Below are 20809 nucleotides of genomic sequence, written 5' to 3'. Positions count from 1 at the left end.
CTCGTGTACATTCGTAGTACGCATGCGTGGCTTGACGCTTGGCCCGCATATACCGCACCGTGCTCCGTCGAGTTCTCGGCACTCGTTGACGCGAGTCCTCGTGGTTGTGTACGACAATCGGCGATATCTTTTTATTCTCGTGTCGATTACTACTACGCGCGAAAGGCGAGCGTTAGTCTTTTATATCATTCTCTGTGCGATACAAGTGACCACCTCTCCGGGCGCGAATCTTCCCGTGCGACGTTACGGGATTTCGACCGCGGGTTTAATGTGTAACAACAAGGCGATGCGAAATGAAGCTCACACGCAACTGCCTGAGCAACATCGGCAAGATGTTGGACTTTTACTCGCAATTCAATCCTTCGCCGCTCTCGATAAAGCAATTCATCGATTTCGGTAAGCTCCTCCACGTCCTCGTCGCATTTGACAAACACGCTCGCCCTTACCGTCAGGCGCGTCGCTACCGTCTAGACGTTTTATCGTTTTATATCGTCTCGATTTTTTATATACTCTGGCGTGTAGCATATGTGTCCCGTGTCTCATCCGCTCCACTCATTATGTGGATTAAACGTGATTGACAGAAGAGGCGTCAGAAGTCCGGCCGACGCGATGCGGCGTCCGTAAAACTTTAATGTATAACAGCGGTGCTCATGTCAGTGTATATAATATTATGGTATATGTAGTATTTCGGTATCAATTATTTAACGATGATTTTAGGAAAAAATTATTTATTCAAGAAATTTTAGATTCTGTACATCAGAAATCATGGTGTATAAAATATATTTTATAATAAGATTTTATCATTAATACACATATATATATTTCCCTTTATCTATAATTCTATAATTTGTAATAAAAAATACGATAAAAAAAGTTTATGTCGATATAATAAAATAGAAATAAAACGTTTCATGCTGGATACTATTAAATATTTCACGATAATTCTTTTAAAAAAATTGATTACTGAAAAAATATTTCTGCATGTTTCGTTGAAAATTATGGGATATTTCTTTTGGCACATACATATTTGTTACATAGTAAAATTTATAGTAAAATACGATATAAAATACAATAAAAAATTATATTGATATGAAACATTTTTGGAACAAAACTATACGATTTTATTATGTGTAATTCAAAAACGTTTAAAAACATTACAAAATATTACTAAAATATTCCAGTAATTGAAGATAGTAAGAAATGTTAATATACCATATATAGATTGAATATTTTACACATTAATTTTTATTACTTAATTCACAAAACAAAGTAATCTTAATATCTCTTTTTTCTTGATGTTGCAAGAATATTATAATGTTGCATGATATATATAAAGCATAGTACAGTAAAGTGTATTATATTATAAATATGCAGGATTTATATATTTATATATATTTATATATAAATATATAAATATATATAAATATTTATGCAATATAATACGTATATAAAATAATTTGCAATATTACACTTATTCCAATATTATACATAAATATAAAATAGAAAATTAGCATATATATTACAGCTTTTTATTTTATTTTTTTATTTTCTGTTTTTTATTTTGTTTTATTTTATTTTACTTTTTATTTTCTGTTTAAACGATATTCAAATATATTTTTATAATAAAAATAAAATATTTTTCACTTAATGCATACAATTATGTTTAAATATTATTTACATACACACACAATTTTTGAATTATAAAAATTATATATTTAATTTTAAAGTAAAGTTGTCTTTAATAATCATTAATAACAATGTCTAACAATATGTAACAAATTATGTACTATTGTAAAGATTACAAGATATGCTTAGTCATTTAAAAAAATGACTAATTTGTACTATAAATATTTATATTTATAATTAATATTTATTTTCTATAATTAGTAATTATATATATATATATACACAATATATTTCCTGATATTAATATTTATCTAGTATTTTTAACAAATTTTAGGGTTTCTGGAGCCTTTATATGTGTCTTATGTCCCATTGTATAATTCGTTACTGCACTTATGCGTTAATGATAACATCATCGTTATTATACTAGTCTGTTTTTTGCAGTGTACATATGTACACGCATGGCGTACGTGCGGATTCAATGATAAATTTGTAATGTGTGAACACACATACATATATTCTTGTATATGTATGTAAGAACTGGTTCTCATTTCGGGGAACTGAGGTTTCTTTTTCTCTCTCTTTTTCTCTTTCATAAAAAGAAAACGCTGCAACTTTCGCCTTGATGTTTCTTTACAAAAGTAAAATCTTCCTTCTATGTATGTTTTTGTCGATAAAGCGCGCTAACAGATATGTTTGTGTAATGCATTGTTGTACGCATGAACAATCCAAATGAGTTTCTTCCTGTCGTGTCACAATACATTCAGAAACATTTACATGTGATCGATATTTATCACTCAATTCTGCTTTTTTTGCATGATTAAGAATATTATTTTGATTAAAAGTAAAATTGTTGTTTTAAAGTCAGGGGAATATGGGATAGACGGTCTAGATCATTCACCTTCGGATGACTGTTTTCAAAGTACAAGTATGATGCATGTTTTGTCTAGCAGTTGTCCTTGTTTGAAAAACGTCGACGGTTTAGCATCATAAATGTGTTTAAATTTTAATGAATCTTACACTTCAATAGAATTCTTCATAACATACTCTTTGACGAAGCGCATTTTTTAATAATTTGAGAAAGTTTTTTGTTTTCAACTTGTTATTGTAAGCGTGTTGAATATTGTCGAATGGCGAATAATAATTATAATTATGTAAATGCATCGCAACAACTTCCTGCCTCACCTTGTCCGCAGACTATTACCTGTTTTACTACTTCCTTTATGTTATTCTTCGAGCGTGAATGTTGATGAATATCATGAGACACGCTTCGAAGAATGCAAAATATTTTTAGAATACAAAAGAATCCGTCTAATTTCGGCGCGAATAATATACAAGCAGCAAATTAAAGAATTATCACTAATATAATGAACTGAGAGAACTACCAAAAAAAATCTTTGAATAATTCTCTTAACTTTGTATTGAAAAATGTAGATGTACAGACAATATGTTTCACGTTCAAGGAACGTGCGCCCTTCACTTCGTACTGGGTCAAGGTCACAATATATTATATATTTAGAGAAAGCGTTCGATTTCAGTCGTTGTCAATAATATTCGATCTTCCAACACAGACCTAATCGTGAAAATAAAACAACTGTGTGCGCGATATCATCCTCTATCTTGAAGTGTTGCCTACAACTTGGCAAAGTCTGATAATATGAAAAGCAGGAGCGGATATAGATTTGGTGGAGTTTGTACCCCGCAGATGGTAACTCTTGCAATTATACGCCCACACATATCTCACTATATATCTGCATTTCGCCAAAAATATACACATCACACGTCAGTTAGTGCGAATTTTGTACCGCGAAATCGATACATTTTTATTCACAAGAAAAATGTATGATGCATGCAATGTAAAAATAAAAACATAAAAAAATCTTAGCCAAGTAAATAAGTAAATTTTTTTATGACTGAAAAATGGATTGAAGAAAATAAATGAAAAATTTATTCCGAGTCGTAACTACTTATTAAAGATTTTTTAAAAATAAATTGAAAATTTAAATTGCAAATATTAAATATTGATTTCTTTATGAATAGTATTTCTATGTGATGATTTGTTTTATATAGATAGAATAATACTATAATTGTGAATTGTTGATCATTTTACTACAATCATTTATTATGTAATATTTATTTAATAATAACATATAAAACAAAATATATATGTATTGTTAATTATAAAAATATATTTTGTTTATTAATACATATTTTCACCTTATATATTCAATTATACGTTAACGCATTAAACTTTCATTAGATATTTTTGTCATGTAACAAAGCTATAGAGATCATTAATGTTGTATTACGCAACATGCGTTATCGCCACGTGCTGCTCACACGATGATCATGAGTTTTTTTCTTTTAATTCTGTTTCTCTCTATTGCGTTTTCGATCAATAGTAAACCAAATTATACATTCGTCTAAATGTAAATACATGACATACACTTGACATATATTAGTGACACGATTAAGATTATTGAATGAATGTACGCTAATTAAAATTGATACTTTGTATACGCGCGCATATAAACGGCGTTAAATTAATACTATTTATGATTGAATATTGAATATTTTATATGTAACTGGTGTGCGTTTAATATTTTTCATATCATATATTTTTAAACTACTCATTGGTTTATACTTTTCCTCTTTTTCTCGAAATATCTTTTTTTTTTTAATACGCATATGCATTTTTACTTCACAATTATATAAAACTAAGGAGAAGGATATTTGTTATTCGAAATGATTGTTGAAAATTTCGACATTAGCCTTGTGGAATCAAGGTCAAAGTAGTAAAATCGACGGGTTAAATCTGAAATCAGATTTTTAAAGTTAAAGCAAAAAATGCGTTCTATAGTTTCTAAAATGCAAATTTCACATTATGATAAATATAAAATTAATTTTAATATTAGTTTTATAATTAATTTAATGTTAATTTAATGTTTTGTGAATGTTAATAAAATATATGTTATTTTAATATTTAAATATTCTGAAAATATTTAAATATTTTATTATCCATAAAAAACTAATTTTCTTTATAAGAGCAATTAAATCTTAAAAGTCACATATGCATCATTTAAATCTTATTAATATTAACGATAAAATATCCTGAATTAATATAATTTTGACCTAATTTTTTAAATCAACACCAATTGGATATAAAAAGCCCAAATTATTTAATAAAATTATTGTTATGCGAAAATTAATATATTTCACTAGAAACAAAATTTATTGTTTAATTTCATATATCAAAAGTAATTGTTATATCAGAATATTGTAGATATATAACTTTTATCATAAATTTTAATTTAAATTATTTGTACACTGACAGTTATTAGAGTTCTATTATAAATCACATTATTGTAAAGTAGAAATAAGTTTAGGAAATATACAGTTTATGAGATCGATAAACAAGGCTTGTATGCGAATATTTTAAAAGAAAATACAGCGAGCTATTTTTGCGGATACATATAAGTGACAAACATTTTGAACCGATTGATATTCCAAGTATTTAATTTTAAATAGGTTGAAACAAAGATCCTTTTTGCTGCAAAGTATTTTCGAAAAGTAAAATATTTTTAATCACTTTTATAGTTGTTATCACTAATTTGATTTAATGTGAAAAATTATTAATTTTTTCTGCTCCTATTTTATTAAACAAAATTACGCGACATATATTAAATACATATATTTGTGTGCTATTTTTGTATTTTTATAAATTAAAGATTTAGATAACGTATAATAAATAAATTAATAGATTCTCTCAACCAAAAATGCATCCCGTTACAATAAAAAACAGGTTGAGAACGTTTGTATATTAAATCTTCCTTTTGCGAGACCAGTGAGGACATGAAGGAACAGTTGTTGAGTTTTATACTCGCCTTGACTGATTTTAATGTATATTTTACTGCAATGCGTCAATGTTTATTCGAAATTGCAGCGCTTATCACATTCATTTTCTGTTATCTTGTTATACATTGTACTTTAGAATTTATTTGTTACAACCAGTATCCTATTAACAATCTGTCTCTCTTCACGTACAAACTATATAGATTATCTATAGACTTATCGGTGTCAATTATCTATTTAAGTCCGATTTATAACTTCGCGGCAGCAACGTAGTCACTTTTCATGGCTTTATATGTGATGTTCTCTTACCGATTTATTTTTACCATTTCCAAGAAACGCGTTTGACACATCTTGACCATATATTGCCTACATACGAGAGGATGTTTTACATCAATGAGCAACATGTTTTTATATGTACACCTTCGTTAATGTTACCTTTTATTCACTGGTCCGGTTTTAACTTCGTAGAAATGCGTATGCAGCCTGTTCCGGTTACGTTTCATCCGTCGATGACCTCGAAAAAGTGCTTTGTCATATAAACGATATATCTCGTTGCTATAAGAATGTTATGTATCTCGTTAATATAAGAATGCTACTTTTACTTTACAATTTACAATATTCTGTAACATATTAGATGGCTATCATTAAACTGATTTTTCATTGTGAGAAGGAAAGTAATAGGAAATTTATTATTTGAAATACATAATTATAAATTAATATGTAAGCTGTAATGTATTTCTTTTGTTTGTTATTTAATTCGAAAGGAAAAAACTACTTAAAAAATATAATGTGATGTTTTTAGAAGTAGTAAAGTGATTTTTGATTCGAGGAAAAGAAATCCATTATGCGCATGCAATTATGCATATTAAGAATTTACACGTGCTTGCGTGATACGTCATCGACAGATTGCATAATCTGCAAAGTACGCACTATTTAAGTGCCCTTATTTGTTTAAGGACATGTGGTTTTAGCTTAATAGTTTGCGATCACTACATATTATCGTGCAGAATCATCAATGATTATTTATTTTTTGCAAAATTATTCTACATAATTATAAATAGTATACGTGAGATAATATTTAGATTAGTAACGTATTAGCGTTTTCCAAAATCTTAAAAAGAGATGCTTTTCTTATTTAAGAAAAAACTAATAAACTTAAACTCAATAATATATCTGTCTGGATACTTGAGTAATATTTTGTAACAGATGAGCATTCAGGCACTCAAATTGTTCGATTTATACTCACAGTTAATTATTACATCACATTTCTTCACAGAAGCACTAGAAGTAAATTAAATTTTACTTTTTTTATTATTTAGTATTATTTCAAATATAAAACATGAAAACGGCGCAAAAGATTAGTTTTGTGAGAATATATTTGTTTACGCAATGTAAACTTTAATATTAGTTTTCTAATAAATCCGCGTAAATAGAAATAAAAAATCGAATAAAATAGAATTATATAAAATAAAATAGAATTATATATGAAATTAAATATAATAAAAAATAAATCAATTAAAATAAAAAATTAAAGTAAGTCAGAGATAATAAATATCATAATTGTCTCAATCAAATAAATTCCAATCCGGAATATTGCGTTTATCTAATTTAAAAGTTCATTGCGTTTATCTAATTTAAAAGTTTTACGTCATAATTCGTATTCGTAGTGTCGTTGTACATGTTGCAGCAATATTATTCGTAATTATTTCGTACTATCTATATCGGAAATTATTGATAAAGAAGCAGTTAACATTTGATGAGCTTTTCATGTAAACATTTGTTTTGAAGGAACAAAGCTATCTTTATTTAATCTCGCTTAATTGTTTGCTTTCGGATATACGACACCGGATTTCAATTATTATTTTTTCATAGAGTGACTTTTAAAACACGGGCAATAAGGCAAAAATTGTGGTATCAGAGTTATCTCTTCTACGAGCAATTAAATTACTTATATATATTTGTGTTATTAATACATTACATAGATGTATATATATATATATATATATATATATATATATATATATATAAAATAGATGTAAAAAAGTAAGTAATTATTGTGATTGAAAAATATATCTCACATCTTAAAAACATTTTTATTTTACATATCAGAATATTTATCTTATAATTTTTTACCAATTTTCTGGTGATATATACGTTTATATTCAATACTTTAAAAATTTTAATAAATATTTATAAACAAATATAATAAAAAATAGATTATTAGATTTCGATTATAATACATTTTTATGCACAATGCAAATATTATACACACGTATTGATATGCATTCTTTGGAAATAAAAAACATTAGTCAAAAAGTCATTATAACAAACACGATGATTTCTAATTTTATCTGTTACTATGTGTCTAAATACTTATATGGCGATGCGAAAATAAAATGAATCAACTCTTGCCGCTATCTACTGGTATGAAAAACCGACTATTGGTTTGTGCAAATACGACCTTGATAGCTAATGCACACGTGTAGATATTTCAGACTAGGAAACTTGTCATGTACTTTTACTTGTGAGTGAGTATAATTTATTTAGAATATAAATTTACTTTTTAATCTAAATAGGTTTCCAACAAAATATTGAATATTATGCTTTTTATATAGCAAATGAAATTTTTATGGAATGTATTTTTTATTAAAACTAGAGCTATTAAAATTTATTTAAGGAGAAATGATATAAATTTACAATTTTTTAAAATTGAATGCAGTTTATAAATAATAGATCTGTATCCGTTTTAACCGCACCTTTTATGCTTAAAACAGAATATACATGTAATGAAATATATTTAAATCTTGAAAAAAAAAACTGAGATAAAGAAGCGTAATGTAGGAAGTGCAATTAAAACGAAGAAATGTCACATGCATTTCTTGCAAATCATACATGCGTCATCGAATAGTAAAAGAAGTCAATTTATAGATTTGGCAAAATAAGTACGGCCGATTATAGGTATGAATGTCAAGAACGAAATACAAAGTCCAAAAGACTCTTCATCTTTAGTTTTATCGTCACACATCCGGTAAACAATTGATTTCATTTGACGTCACTCTACACTATTTCGGATAGATTCTTGGATCCGTCAGTTTTTTTTTTTCGCCCACTACTTTGAATCGTCGTTATTATGTATATAACATATGTCTCTCGGACAAGAAATAGTTGAGGTCAAATTCCAAATTATTTTTTTTCTGGATAAAGTCAGTGACCTCTTATTACCGGAGTATTCCGATAAGCTCGTGTATTTCCGAAAAATAAAATTTTTTAATATAATTCCCTTTTATTTATTTAAATCTCTATTGACCCCAAATAATCTCTAAGAAAATATATCCGTGTTTCTTTTGTTGAAAGTATTAAGAATATAATATAATACTTATGTTTAAGTATTAGGCATAATATATATAATTAAGCATACGTATGTTTAAGCTTCTTTCTTTCTTAATCGGTCTCTCTCTATATATATATACGCATGTATATAAATATTGAATCATCTTCTCGAATCATCTTTTGTTGGCTCAAGTCGAATGGTATAAAAGAATTAGTATGATAGCAATATGTATGTAGTATTTTCATGATTACTATTTCCATTTGGACAAAACGATATTCTTATCTGCTATTATCGTTGGCATGCCATACCACTGATGACTCAGAATGACGAACCACGAGATATTTATTTTGTTCTTTGTAAGCGGATTATTTTATATGTCAGTTGAAAAAGAACGCGCTCGGATGTCGTTATCATTGCTGATACTTTCAAACAAATAATATTTTCGAACAAAGCAGAATTTGCGGATAACAGCGGAAGTGTATGTGTTTATTTGCACGAGATAAACGTTTAGGCGTATTTCAATATGGTAATTTATAAGGGTAATGCCCCTGCGTGCTACTTTCAGTATGTTGGACATGAGCATCTTTGCTGAATTGTTCATAACTCGATGGTCTTCAAGTTGAACACATTATCATTTGCTTCTATTAAAGATTCATGCATTTTTATGTAACAAATAATAATATTACCTATTTACTTATTTAAAGCAATAGTGAATTTGACCATAATAAAATTATTTAAGTCTAAAGCAATAGAAATCACATTTATACAAATTTGTCTTTATCGTTAGACTTTATAATTAAATAATACAAGTCTATACAGTTATTTTAAATATTTCTTATTATTAAGATTTGTAGGCCTGATATTTTTTAGAATGCTTCTAATTAAATAAGACAAGTTTAGTTATTATTCAATATATGAGTATATAATAGTAATTAGCTTAGAATGTATCAATAATGGAAGTTAATGTAAATAAAATTGTATAAAATGTAAATAAAATGTAAATAAAATTGTATAAATAATTAATATTAAATTAGAGATTTTTACTAAAATTAAATTAAAAATTAATTAAAATAGCTTCATGATATCAAAAGTTTTATTACTTAGCAATATGAATATTATTAAGATTAGCATTCGTGATGCGCAATGAACGGATGCCATAGAATTTCTTATCTTATTTATGTACTTTTATTGTCAATCAAAGAACCATGCATTTTTGCATATTGATTAATATTTACTTATTTTTTAAATAAAATTTAATAAAATACAACTAGCTGATTTGAATAAAATTATTTAAATTCAAAGTAAAGAAATATGTACTATGCTTACTAATTTATCTTTATATTTTATAATTAGAAAATGCAAGAGTTTACGTGCAATTAATTTATACATTTTTAAAATTTATAATATTGTATTGATATTTTTATAGGATGCTCTTTTTGAATTTATTATTTAATTAGATAAGAAAAATTTAACTATCATTTGATCTATTGTTTGTAATTAAGTTTAAATGTATAAGTACTTAACATGAAATTAAATTCCACGTAATTGAAATAGCTTCGCGATACCGGGAAGTTTCATTATCTCATGAAAATGTTAAGACCAGTGTTTGTGATGAACAATGAGCAGATGCTGCAGGATTTTCTGCTTATCCATTTTTGTATTGTTAAATAAAATTTTCGATAAAAGTATGGCGCCACAATAATAGTCCATCCGAGCTGCGTTTGGCAGATAAGGACGTTCAATTTCCCGGCAATTTCTCAGCTGGTCGCTCCTAGAATCGAATCGTGAATGCTGCAATTCTCTTCGGAAAATTCATGAGGATGTAATTTCGTTTGACACCCACGAGTGTTTGCGACAAACTTGATAATGCAAAATTTATTGCAAAGATTGCGTCTCTCAAACGCGCGCAACGATTAAATATGTGAAGTGTCATATAATGTTGTAATGTCACGCATATTTTGTTAATTTAAATAGAATTCATTTCAAATTAGATTTCTGCAAAATATGGTAACAGAAGTTCCGTGCATATGTCAATCCAATATAATTATAAGATATAAATGGAATCTTATACCGACAAGCGAATCCGCCATTGAAAATGATGCAACCTTCATCTTTATTAAGGCTGATTAAAATTGCGCAGAAACGCATAGTTATCATCATTGACTCTTTGATGTTCTCAACCTTTATATTGATTACATGCCGCGTGATAAGTAGTCGTTTTTCAAGCACAAAATTGAACATACTATCTAATTCTTTGTAGCATATGTTGTTCTTGAACAAAATTTTATTGGAAAATACGAGGAACTTCTCTTATTTACAGAAATAATATTGACTTTCTATGTTTTTCAATGTTAGAAAATAATAAATTTAACGAAAAAAATTACTAAAAGTTGCTGGATTTTATTTGCAGAAAATACATATAAACTATATTCTTTACATACAAGTTTTTTTTTTTATGTATTACTTTTTTGAACACAATTATCAGTTAATTATTATGTTAATAGCTTCAAGATATAAAGCACGATTTAAAATTCTATTTGACGACTGATCAACAAATGTTTTATTAATGAGTATGAACTTACTGTTTCATTTTTATTACATCTCTGATGCTTATTACATATAACGTTCAAACATTTGCGCTGGGATGCCAAGTAGCAATTTTTCAGATTTGCAATCCCGAGTAACAATCTTCTCGCGTTGCATGCTCACGAGGTCGAGATTTATTTTCAGAGCACACTGCTGTAGACACCCGGGAAACATGTCTCAGAGAGAGGCATGTCTATTTAATGTAAATAATTGAATTTTCACTCTCACGAGAAGATAAGGCATGTTACGATCGATTTATCGACATTTACTCGAGCGTACAAATACTATCATAATAATTTTCTACTAAACAACTATCATGTAAAATACAAATATTTTGTTTATAGGATAAGTGTTTGACGAAATTTAAAAATGCAATTTTTTAATATAGAATATTAAGTCTTAAGAGTCGAAAAAAATCTTTAAATATAAAGTAAAAAAGTTTTATTTTTTAACGAAGAATTTTGCTAATTATTTTAACAATTTGCAGTTGAATAGTAAAATATTTATAGGGAAAGCGCGTGGAGTAACATTTATGCGAATGCGGCCTTAGTTCATATTTATCAATAGCCTGTTAAGTAGGTCAATGTACGATTATTAGAAGTTGTTTAGCTTAAAGGAAGTTTGTATCGACTTTTCGGTATTTTATTGATGATGAAATAATACATAATAGCTTTTAAATGAATTTTATTTTAGTATAGTATAGAATTTTCCGTAACATATTGTGCAATTTTTTTATGCAAGATACTAAAATAATAAATTAAATAAATTTGTTTTGTAATATTAATTATTAATTTATTAAGTATTGGTATAAAATGCTAAAAGTTTTGAACTTTTTTATGTCGGAATATTTGTATATGTATCTACGTAATTACAAAAAGCTACTACACTAATTTTGTAAATAACTTTTTAATAATAATTGGTTAAACTATCATAAATTCAGTGATAAAAGACGATGATGATGTACATGCTTTTAATTCTTTATCTTATAATAGACAATTTCTTATCAATTAATTGGTCAATAGGTGAACATTTTCTGTTTGCTCTAATTCAAATGTGAAATGTAAATATTAATAAATTTTCTCTCACTTTTTTTCTTTTTCGACTATATTCAGCTATACAAAGTGTATAAAATTCAGCGTACAAATATAATATTTCAGATAAAGCTTTATCAATTTAGAATTGTCTCTGATATCATTTTTTAGTCACTCTATATAAAAAGCTTATATTGTAATATTCTTTTTGAAATTTTTTGCGCATCTTAAATACATTGGTCCGTATTCTGAACTCATATTTATCGTCAAACATGCTTCTAAATGTATACAATTACATGTATAAAAATACTTTTAGAGGCACATTTAGCGATAAATGTGAGCTCAAAATACGGACCATTTTAATTTGGACCATTTAATTTAGACTTTTTTCTTACGAAATACAATATTCAAATATAACGTTATTTAGAAAGACACTTGTTGTTTATGCAATTAATGGCTAACTAATTATAAAAATATCGTAAAAAACTTGCGATTTGCTTTTCCACTGATCTATATTACAGCGATAACGCGACAGTGAGTTATCACTTTTTCTCTTCTGGAAGACGTTTCTAATTGCTTGCAAGAAATATGCAGTTTATGTCTGACAGGTGAAAAAAATATGATACAGAATAAAACCTGTTTTGATGAGTACCGCAATTGTATATCATTTATGATGACTGTTTAACGTCAACACGTTACACAAAAATTTATCAATCAAAAAAAAGACTAAACGGTTGAAAAGAAAATAAGAGATTTCTTTGAAAATAAAATGTGTAAATACTAGAGTTTTATTTTTTGCACACGCTTGCGTGAATTAAAAATATGTCTATTAAAATTTATTTTTATATTTAATTTTGGAAATGATAAAATTATTTATTAAAGTTTTTTGCCTGTTAATTGATTTAATAAAAATTAATTATCCTGTTCTATTATATTGATAATTAAAGCTTGTGAATGTACCTACTTGTGATTATATCTTGTGTATATTTTTTTCAGGTCTAAGTGCCTGCGAAAGGAAGTCTTTCATATTCTTGAGAAAAGAATTGCCGGTACGGCTCGCTAATATTATGAAAGAGATTCACTTGCTACCGGACAATCTGCTGAAGATGCCTAGTGTGGGTATTGTGAATAATTTATACGTCACTTCATTCGAGGAAATAATACACTTCGAGAAAGTTGAAGTCAACGATACAACTTTAGACAAGTGAGTGTGTGAATTAAGCACTCTCTTGGACGAATTGCGATGTTTGAGAAGGTCGATCGTTTTATATCGATTTCTTCGACGCGAATCTTTTTATAGATTCTGCCAAGCTCTGATAAAGATTCGGAACAGACACACCGACGTTGTTCAAACGATGGCGCAAGGCGTTCTGGAGTTGAAGGAGTCCTATGATGTGGACGTTCAGACTGAAAATAGCATACAGTATTTCCTGGACAGATTTTTGATGTCCCGCATTTCCATTCGTATGCTAATTAATCAGCACAGTATGTATCGATTATTTCAATGAAATTAAGTAATTTAACGATTTTAAGTATAAATTAAGTAAAATTAGTTATCAATATTTTGCTGTTAATGTTTGTTTTTCTTTTAGCGCTCCTTTTTGGTGGGCAGTTGAACGGGCACAGTAGACACGTAGGATGTATAGATCCGTCCTGTGACGTGATTGGCGTCATTAAGGACGCTTACGAGAACGCACGATTTTTGTGCGATCAATATTATCTGGCTAGTCCGGAATTAATAGTCAAGCAACATAATGGCAAGTTTAAACACTGTTGACTGTATTAATATTAGTAAATAATTTAGAATAATATAAATGATTTTTCTGTAGAGTTTATATTATAAATTGTTATTTTCATCTATTTCTTTTATCTTTATACATATATATATTAATTATGTGTATAAAAAGAAAAAGAGAGAATTATATCTATACGCACGATTTTTGTCAAATTATGCAATTAAGAATTAATTAAAGCTATAGAAAAAATAATATTGACCGAGTTCTAGTTACAAAATTATTTGTTGTTTTTTCAGAGCTTGAACGCAGTAGTGAAATTAGAATTATTTATGTGCCGAGTCATTTATATCATATGTTATTCGAGCTCTTTAAGAACAGCATGCGAGCTGTGATGGAGCACCATGGATCAGATTCGGATAATTATCCATCGCTCGAAGTTCTGTTGGTGCGCGGTAAAGAGGATATTTGTGTGAAGGTACGATGGAAACTTCGATTTCTAAAATAATGCATGATTAGAGAGGCTATAAAAAATAATTATTAATTTATAATTTATTTGTTTTCTTTAGATATCCGACAGGGGTGGCGGCATTCCTCGTTCACAAACGGACCATTTATTTAAGTATATGTACAGCACCGCTCCACAACCGAGTAAATCGGATAATGCTCATACGGTACCTCTAGCAGGATATGGTTACGGTTTGCCATTGTCTCGGCTCTACGCTAGATATTTGCACGGTGACATCGTGCTGCTTAGTTGTGAGGGTTACGGAACAGACGCTATTATCTATTTGAAGGTAATGCTACAAATTTATAAATACATTTAACGGCACTTGTTACAGTTTTATATTATTATTAAGCAATATTTGAAACACGGAAATTTTTTTATCTTCAGGCGTTATCTACCGAAGCGAACGAGTTGTTGCCAATATTTAACAAGACTTCATCGAAGTTTTACCGCATGCCGATACCTATTGCGGATTGGAGCAGTCAATGCGGTGGTGGGATGGCGACGAGGCAACTCAGTATGAGTCACACTCAGGGCCATAGACTTCCTCATGGGATGGAAATCACTCATTTATAGCAGAACGCGATCGATGCGTATTATCAGGAAATGATTGGGTAATTTGTAATCTAGCGTATTGTGATGTATTTGTAATGTAAATAATTTGTAATATAGCAACATATGTGCTTAGTAATTTTTCTGTTTATTTCTAGTAGGCTAAATTTAATTGTTTTTTTCTCTAGGAAACTCAGAAAGATTTTTTGACTGCAAGTCGCAAAGAATGCTTTAATGGAAAAGCTAGATCTGCATTTGAAGTTAGGACAAATGTTGAAGAAATATTCTCTGCAAATATGAGAAACAGTTAGTTATTAGTCGGATGAGATATACTAATTTGGCCAGAAATAATATTAATAATCTTCTTTGTGCTGTAATTGCATTACATATCAAATTAATTATACAAATTTGACAAATGAGGTTTTTTTTAACATCTTTTTTAACATCAGCCTAGAAGATTATTCACTACGTGTTTTTAGCGAAAACATTTTCACAGGGTTTATTCAAACTGAATAAAACAAAACAAAAAAATAAATTTCGAAAGAATGAATGATTTTATAACGAAGCATTGCGTCTAGATGATTGGATTGTGATTGTTTGTAATATTGGATTTTGTATTACAAAGTATATTTCATCTTCTCGTTAGTTATGCTACAAATAACATCAAAATAATAGCAAAAGCATTTTAATTTGTGAGGAAGCATTTTTGATATATTAATAAGCAACATATAACTTACAATCCTTGAATATATCCTAGAACACGTATTCTAAATCTATTCATAAAAATTATTTGACATGTTTATAATTAACGTAATTATTTGACATATTTATATTAAATAACGATATATGATGATATAATATGTATAATAATAATAATAATAAATATATAATTATAATTTTTTTCCTTTTCTAAAAAGAAATACAATATATATATGTATATTATACAGTACAAGGGGGAGGGGAGAGGGAGGAAGGGAGAGAGTGTACAAAAAATTAATATTTTTATCTTTCCTTCTTCTTTATATATTTTTTAATATTAGCAAATTACTTTTTTTTTATTTTCCTAATTCATTATAGAATATATTTAGAACGTGGTCTAGGAAAGGTAGGTATTTTTTTTCAATTTTGATTATTTGAGAATTTATTAACAAACTGCAGACTGTGATGTAGCCTGAAATTTTGATTAAGCTGGTATACAATTATACATATTGTGTACGCGTACACAAGATACGTATCGTATATAATAAACTATAATTTTACTGATGTATACGGTTATTTCGAATAATTGCAATAAGAATTGATTAAAGAAAAACTACTCTTTATCTGCCGAAAAATATTTGATGCTATATGAAATATTTATCAATTGATTAGCTAATCAATTGGATTCAATGTATTTGTTAATTACAATTTATATTAATTTTAAGTTGATTAGAGATATGTTTCTTCACGAAAAAATCTTTTGGTATAGATTTTATGTTCTGAGGTATCTCTATATATACTTCAGTGTACTTATTTTAATTATTTTTAATAATATTTTGTTTTTTATAAAAGCATAATTTAACGTGAAACAAGAAAAATCAGTATATGATCTGTTTGCCATATTTTCTCGGAAAAATAGTGATTTATAAAAATATCAATTATTTTTCATATACTATATATACATTTTATATGTATAATATAGTATACTGTGTATGACATGTGTATATGTATATAACGTTTTCCATAACGTTGATTTCTTAATTTTCCATAATTATTGGTGTTTTTAATTTATTCATTATAGAAAATTTTTGATTTGATCATACAAATACCTTAATTAAAACAATTAATTTGTAAGTTTATACTGTTATGCTGACAGAAGAATGTTGTAAGCGACAAAAGAATCAGAATTGTGAATGCTGTGTACGTTTTCTACGATGCTGCAACTTTTTAGACGTAATTTTGAAGATGTAGATTAAAACGTTCCTAATAAAGGCGTATTGCGCGCGCATAATGCGTACATTTCGGAGGATCATAATGTCGATAATTTGTATAGAAGCCGGTTTTTCTGAATAATTCTAAAGAAATGCGTATATGTGTATATATATTTACATATATATATATATATATATATATATATATATATATATATATATATATTACATAAATAAATATGTAAATTTTTAGTTGTTATTATATAGACTTATTAGGGTGTTTAGTGGTCAGGAAAATCTGGTAAACCGGGAATTGTCAGAGGATTTTATTTGAAAATGTCAAAAAATAGTCAGAAATAGTCATGCTTTATCTGGATTTTTTCACATCAGTCCACATTTTTTTCTCAATAACTTAAAAATTTCTAAAAAATAAAAATCGGTTCATCTATAGACACGTTCGGTAATTCTATATTGATAGATTCCATACTGTGTTTATTTGAAATTTTATTTGAATTTCTTTAATTTGGATTAAAAAATATTGATAGTAATATTAAATGTCTTCCTGACTAAAGAAAAATAACATATTAATAGCATATTAATATATCATATTAGATTTATTAACATAACATAACATATTAATACAATTGTTTAAAAATTTTATTTCAATTTTATTTTATTTGTTTATTTAATTTGATTAAAATACTTTCAAAAGTTTTGTTATGATGTTAGATATTATATATACAGCATTAAATATATTAAAATATATTTAACATAAAATAAGTGTAAAAGTAATTATTTGTTCGATTGTTAATACCTGATACTACAAGTCTTACGTTGAAAAATCATATTGACTTAAGCAATTATTAGTTGATATATATGCATTCTGAATTCTTTGTAGTGACACATTCGTTTCGATTACCGTACATAATATAGATGATATAAGCTTGAACCCATTTATTCTTAATATTAACTCGTGATTTAATATTTAACTTACCATACAGATGTACGCAAATTCTGCATTTTGAAAAAAGTAATGCTAAAAAGTCAGAGAAAAATTCCACGTTTTGGGAAACCTAGAAAAGTCTAATTTTTTTTACTGACAATGAGACTACTGGACACCCTAAATTTATAGATATATTCGTGCGTGCGGCATGAATAAGATCTTGTAAAACATTGTTAATAAATATATCATAACAAATACAAAACGTGTACAGATTATTTTAAACTGAAAAAATAGGTCTACTTAATCTAATCGAATGTTTCAATTACAAGTTTTGCTTCATTTTTAAAAGACGCACAATATCTGCAGTATACGTCTGCAGATGTATGATAAGAACCCGCATGTTATCAAGGTAAACGATGAATGTGGGACACCCTAGAGTATGCTGACTATTCACAAAGCTAGCCGACTGTCCAGAAAAAAATTTATTTTGCATATGCAAATTAACGCATATATTCTGTTACTTTGCATGTATCTCACGTGTATTATGATCCTAGAAAAACGGCGCGTATAAAAGTCGAAAGGCAGAACATCGGAAATATTTTCAAACGTGTTTCATGAAGACAGGTGGCATCCGGCGAAATATTGTTACTTAAGCAAGTATAAATACAAATTTTTATTTTCTATTATATGAATTTACAAGTTAATTTGTACAGAAAATTTAGTATCTAAGTCATTAAATTGAAAAAAGTTATGAATTTTATTTTTATTTTTTATTTTCCGCGAACAATTGCATAATATTGATTATTGATTCCATTGCAATCCATTGCAATGTTGAAACATGCCAATTGTTTATAAGATAAAAATCATAATCCAGTATTTTTAAAGAAACACAGAAACGTAAATCATGCGGATAATGATAAAACACTCGTGATATTATAATCGGTGTATCGGACAAGATATATGACATTCTTGCAATATATCTAGATGTCTAAGAGAGTTCTGTTTTGATTTTAATCTATAATGAGGTAACGAGACAATCTTATCGGTTTTAATTATTTACACAGATTAGCCACCGAACTTGATTAAAAACGGTATCAATTATGCAATAATTAATTGATAAAACATTTATAATAAGACAATAAAATTGATGCATTTGATAAATATATATAAATATACATGACGAAATATACTAACATATATATATGAATTAAGCACAGTGGAAATTCGGTTAAAAATTCGTTACGACGATTATGCGCGCGTATTTATACAATAGATTGTTATACGCAAAAGCATTGAAGTGAACTTTCCCAATTAATCGTTATTATAGTATTTTTATGCATTTGAATAGAACAAAAGCAGATTATATAAATATATATAATAATTAATAAAATTTTAAAGTACAATTTTTGCTCTTAATAAAACAAAATTAAATTGTTTTATGCTTAAGAAAATCCAAATATAGATTAATGGCCATTTGTGATTTACTTAAATATAAAAGAAGTACATTATTTGTAGAAAAATATGATAAAATTGTTTATCAAGAAGTCAAATTATTTTACATAATATTTTATATATATATGATAACGTGCACGAATATAACAGCAAATATTTAATGATTATTTATGATTGATAGTAATGTTAGATTTTATTACATTTATCTTACACACGTATACTGCAATTGAATACGATTAAATCATCGTTGAAAGCAAATTATATAGTTTTTTTTAAATCTATGTTATAATGTATTACACTTTGTACTTACTGAAGCAGAAATTTGGATAATCCATATTTTAGACGAATTGTTTTCTTTTTAAATTAGGTATATTTAAATATTTTTTTATAATATTAAAAAAAAATTATATTTTAACTATATGAGACAAAACTAACTTTTTTCATTTTTAAAAATAATTTGCAAAATACGTACGCACTAAATATGCAAATATTTAGATCCAAATTATAAAAGAGTACGTGAATATGTGTTTAAACATTCAATAAAGATATTAGACTAATTGTGAAATCGCGATATTCGTCGAGTGCTGTCAAGCTATACAGGATTGATGCGATAACACAAAATTCTTTTAAAGTTAATCCGATAGATGAGTGGTAAAACCCACGTAAAGTAAACATAATCTTTGATTGATCGACATGATTTTTTAAAAATCTCCTGTTGTCTCGATTGTTTGGTGCCGTGTGCATCCAGTGTTTAAATACTATGAACGAAACATCAGCGACGATCATAAGTACTCCTGCCTTGCACAAGGTAAGTTTTCTTTTGGAAAAAGAAGTATCCTCAATTAAATTAATACAAAAATTAAATAACTAATTGATAGCAGTAATAATCATCAACGATTAAATTTTCTTCAGTTTTCAAAAACTGCGTGTTACATTATAATTAAGAAATTTTTCATAAAAATTTATTTTGCATTAAAATAAAAGAAACTGAAAACTAAAAAATAAGTAGGCTATAGAGAGCAAAAAAAAAAGTTAATAAATAAGGGTTAAATAAAAGCGAACATTTCGGACTCGTTTTTATTTGTATTTATTTTTTCGATTGTATAAATACTTTAAATTGTAGTATATCCGTTCTTTTATACTAAGGGATTCGTTTCGGAACTGAATTCGTTTTTGTAACCGAATTATTTATTAACTATTTTTGTTGCTTTCTATAGCCTAACTTATTTTTTAGTTTTAAGAATAAAGAGCCATTTTACTTATCTATTTAAGAGAAACTGTTTTTTAG

At 27.4% G+C, this 20809-nt stretch overlaps 1 protein-coding gene across 1 annotated transcript; it reads left to right on the top strand.

Moving 5' to 3' along the window:
• The first annotated feature begins 37 nt into the window (after nucleotides 1-37).
• Pdk (pyruvate dehydrogenase kinase) lies at nucleotides 38-18331 on the top strand. The gene is made up of 8 exons (XM_072910363.1): nucleotides 38-396; nucleotides 13420-13627; nucleotides 13724-13908; nucleotides 14016-14180; nucleotides 14456-14634; nucleotides 14726-14953; nucleotides 15052-15278; nucleotides 15405-18331. Exons 1-7 carry the CDS (start codon nucleotides 294-296, stop codon nucleotides 15238-15240), a joined length of 1257 nt encoding a protein of 418 aa, XP_072766464.1. The 5' UTR covers nucleotides 38-293; the 3' UTR covers nucleotides 15241-15278; nucleotides 15405-18331.
• Nucleotides 18332-20809: the final 2478 nt, after the last annotated feature.

The sequence above is a fragment of the Anoplolepis gracilipes genome, chromosome 2 (assembly GCF_047496725.1).
Source record: "Anoplolepis gracilipes chromosome 2, ASM4749672v1, whole genome shotgun sequence".
Classification (NCBI taxonomy): domain Eukaryota; kingdom Metazoa; phylum Arthropoda; class Insecta; order Hymenoptera; family Formicidae; genus Anoplolepis; species Anoplolepis gracilipes.
The sequence above is the reverse complement of the archived record's forward strand: the minus strand, read 5'-3'. Positions and strand labels throughout refer to the sequence as shown.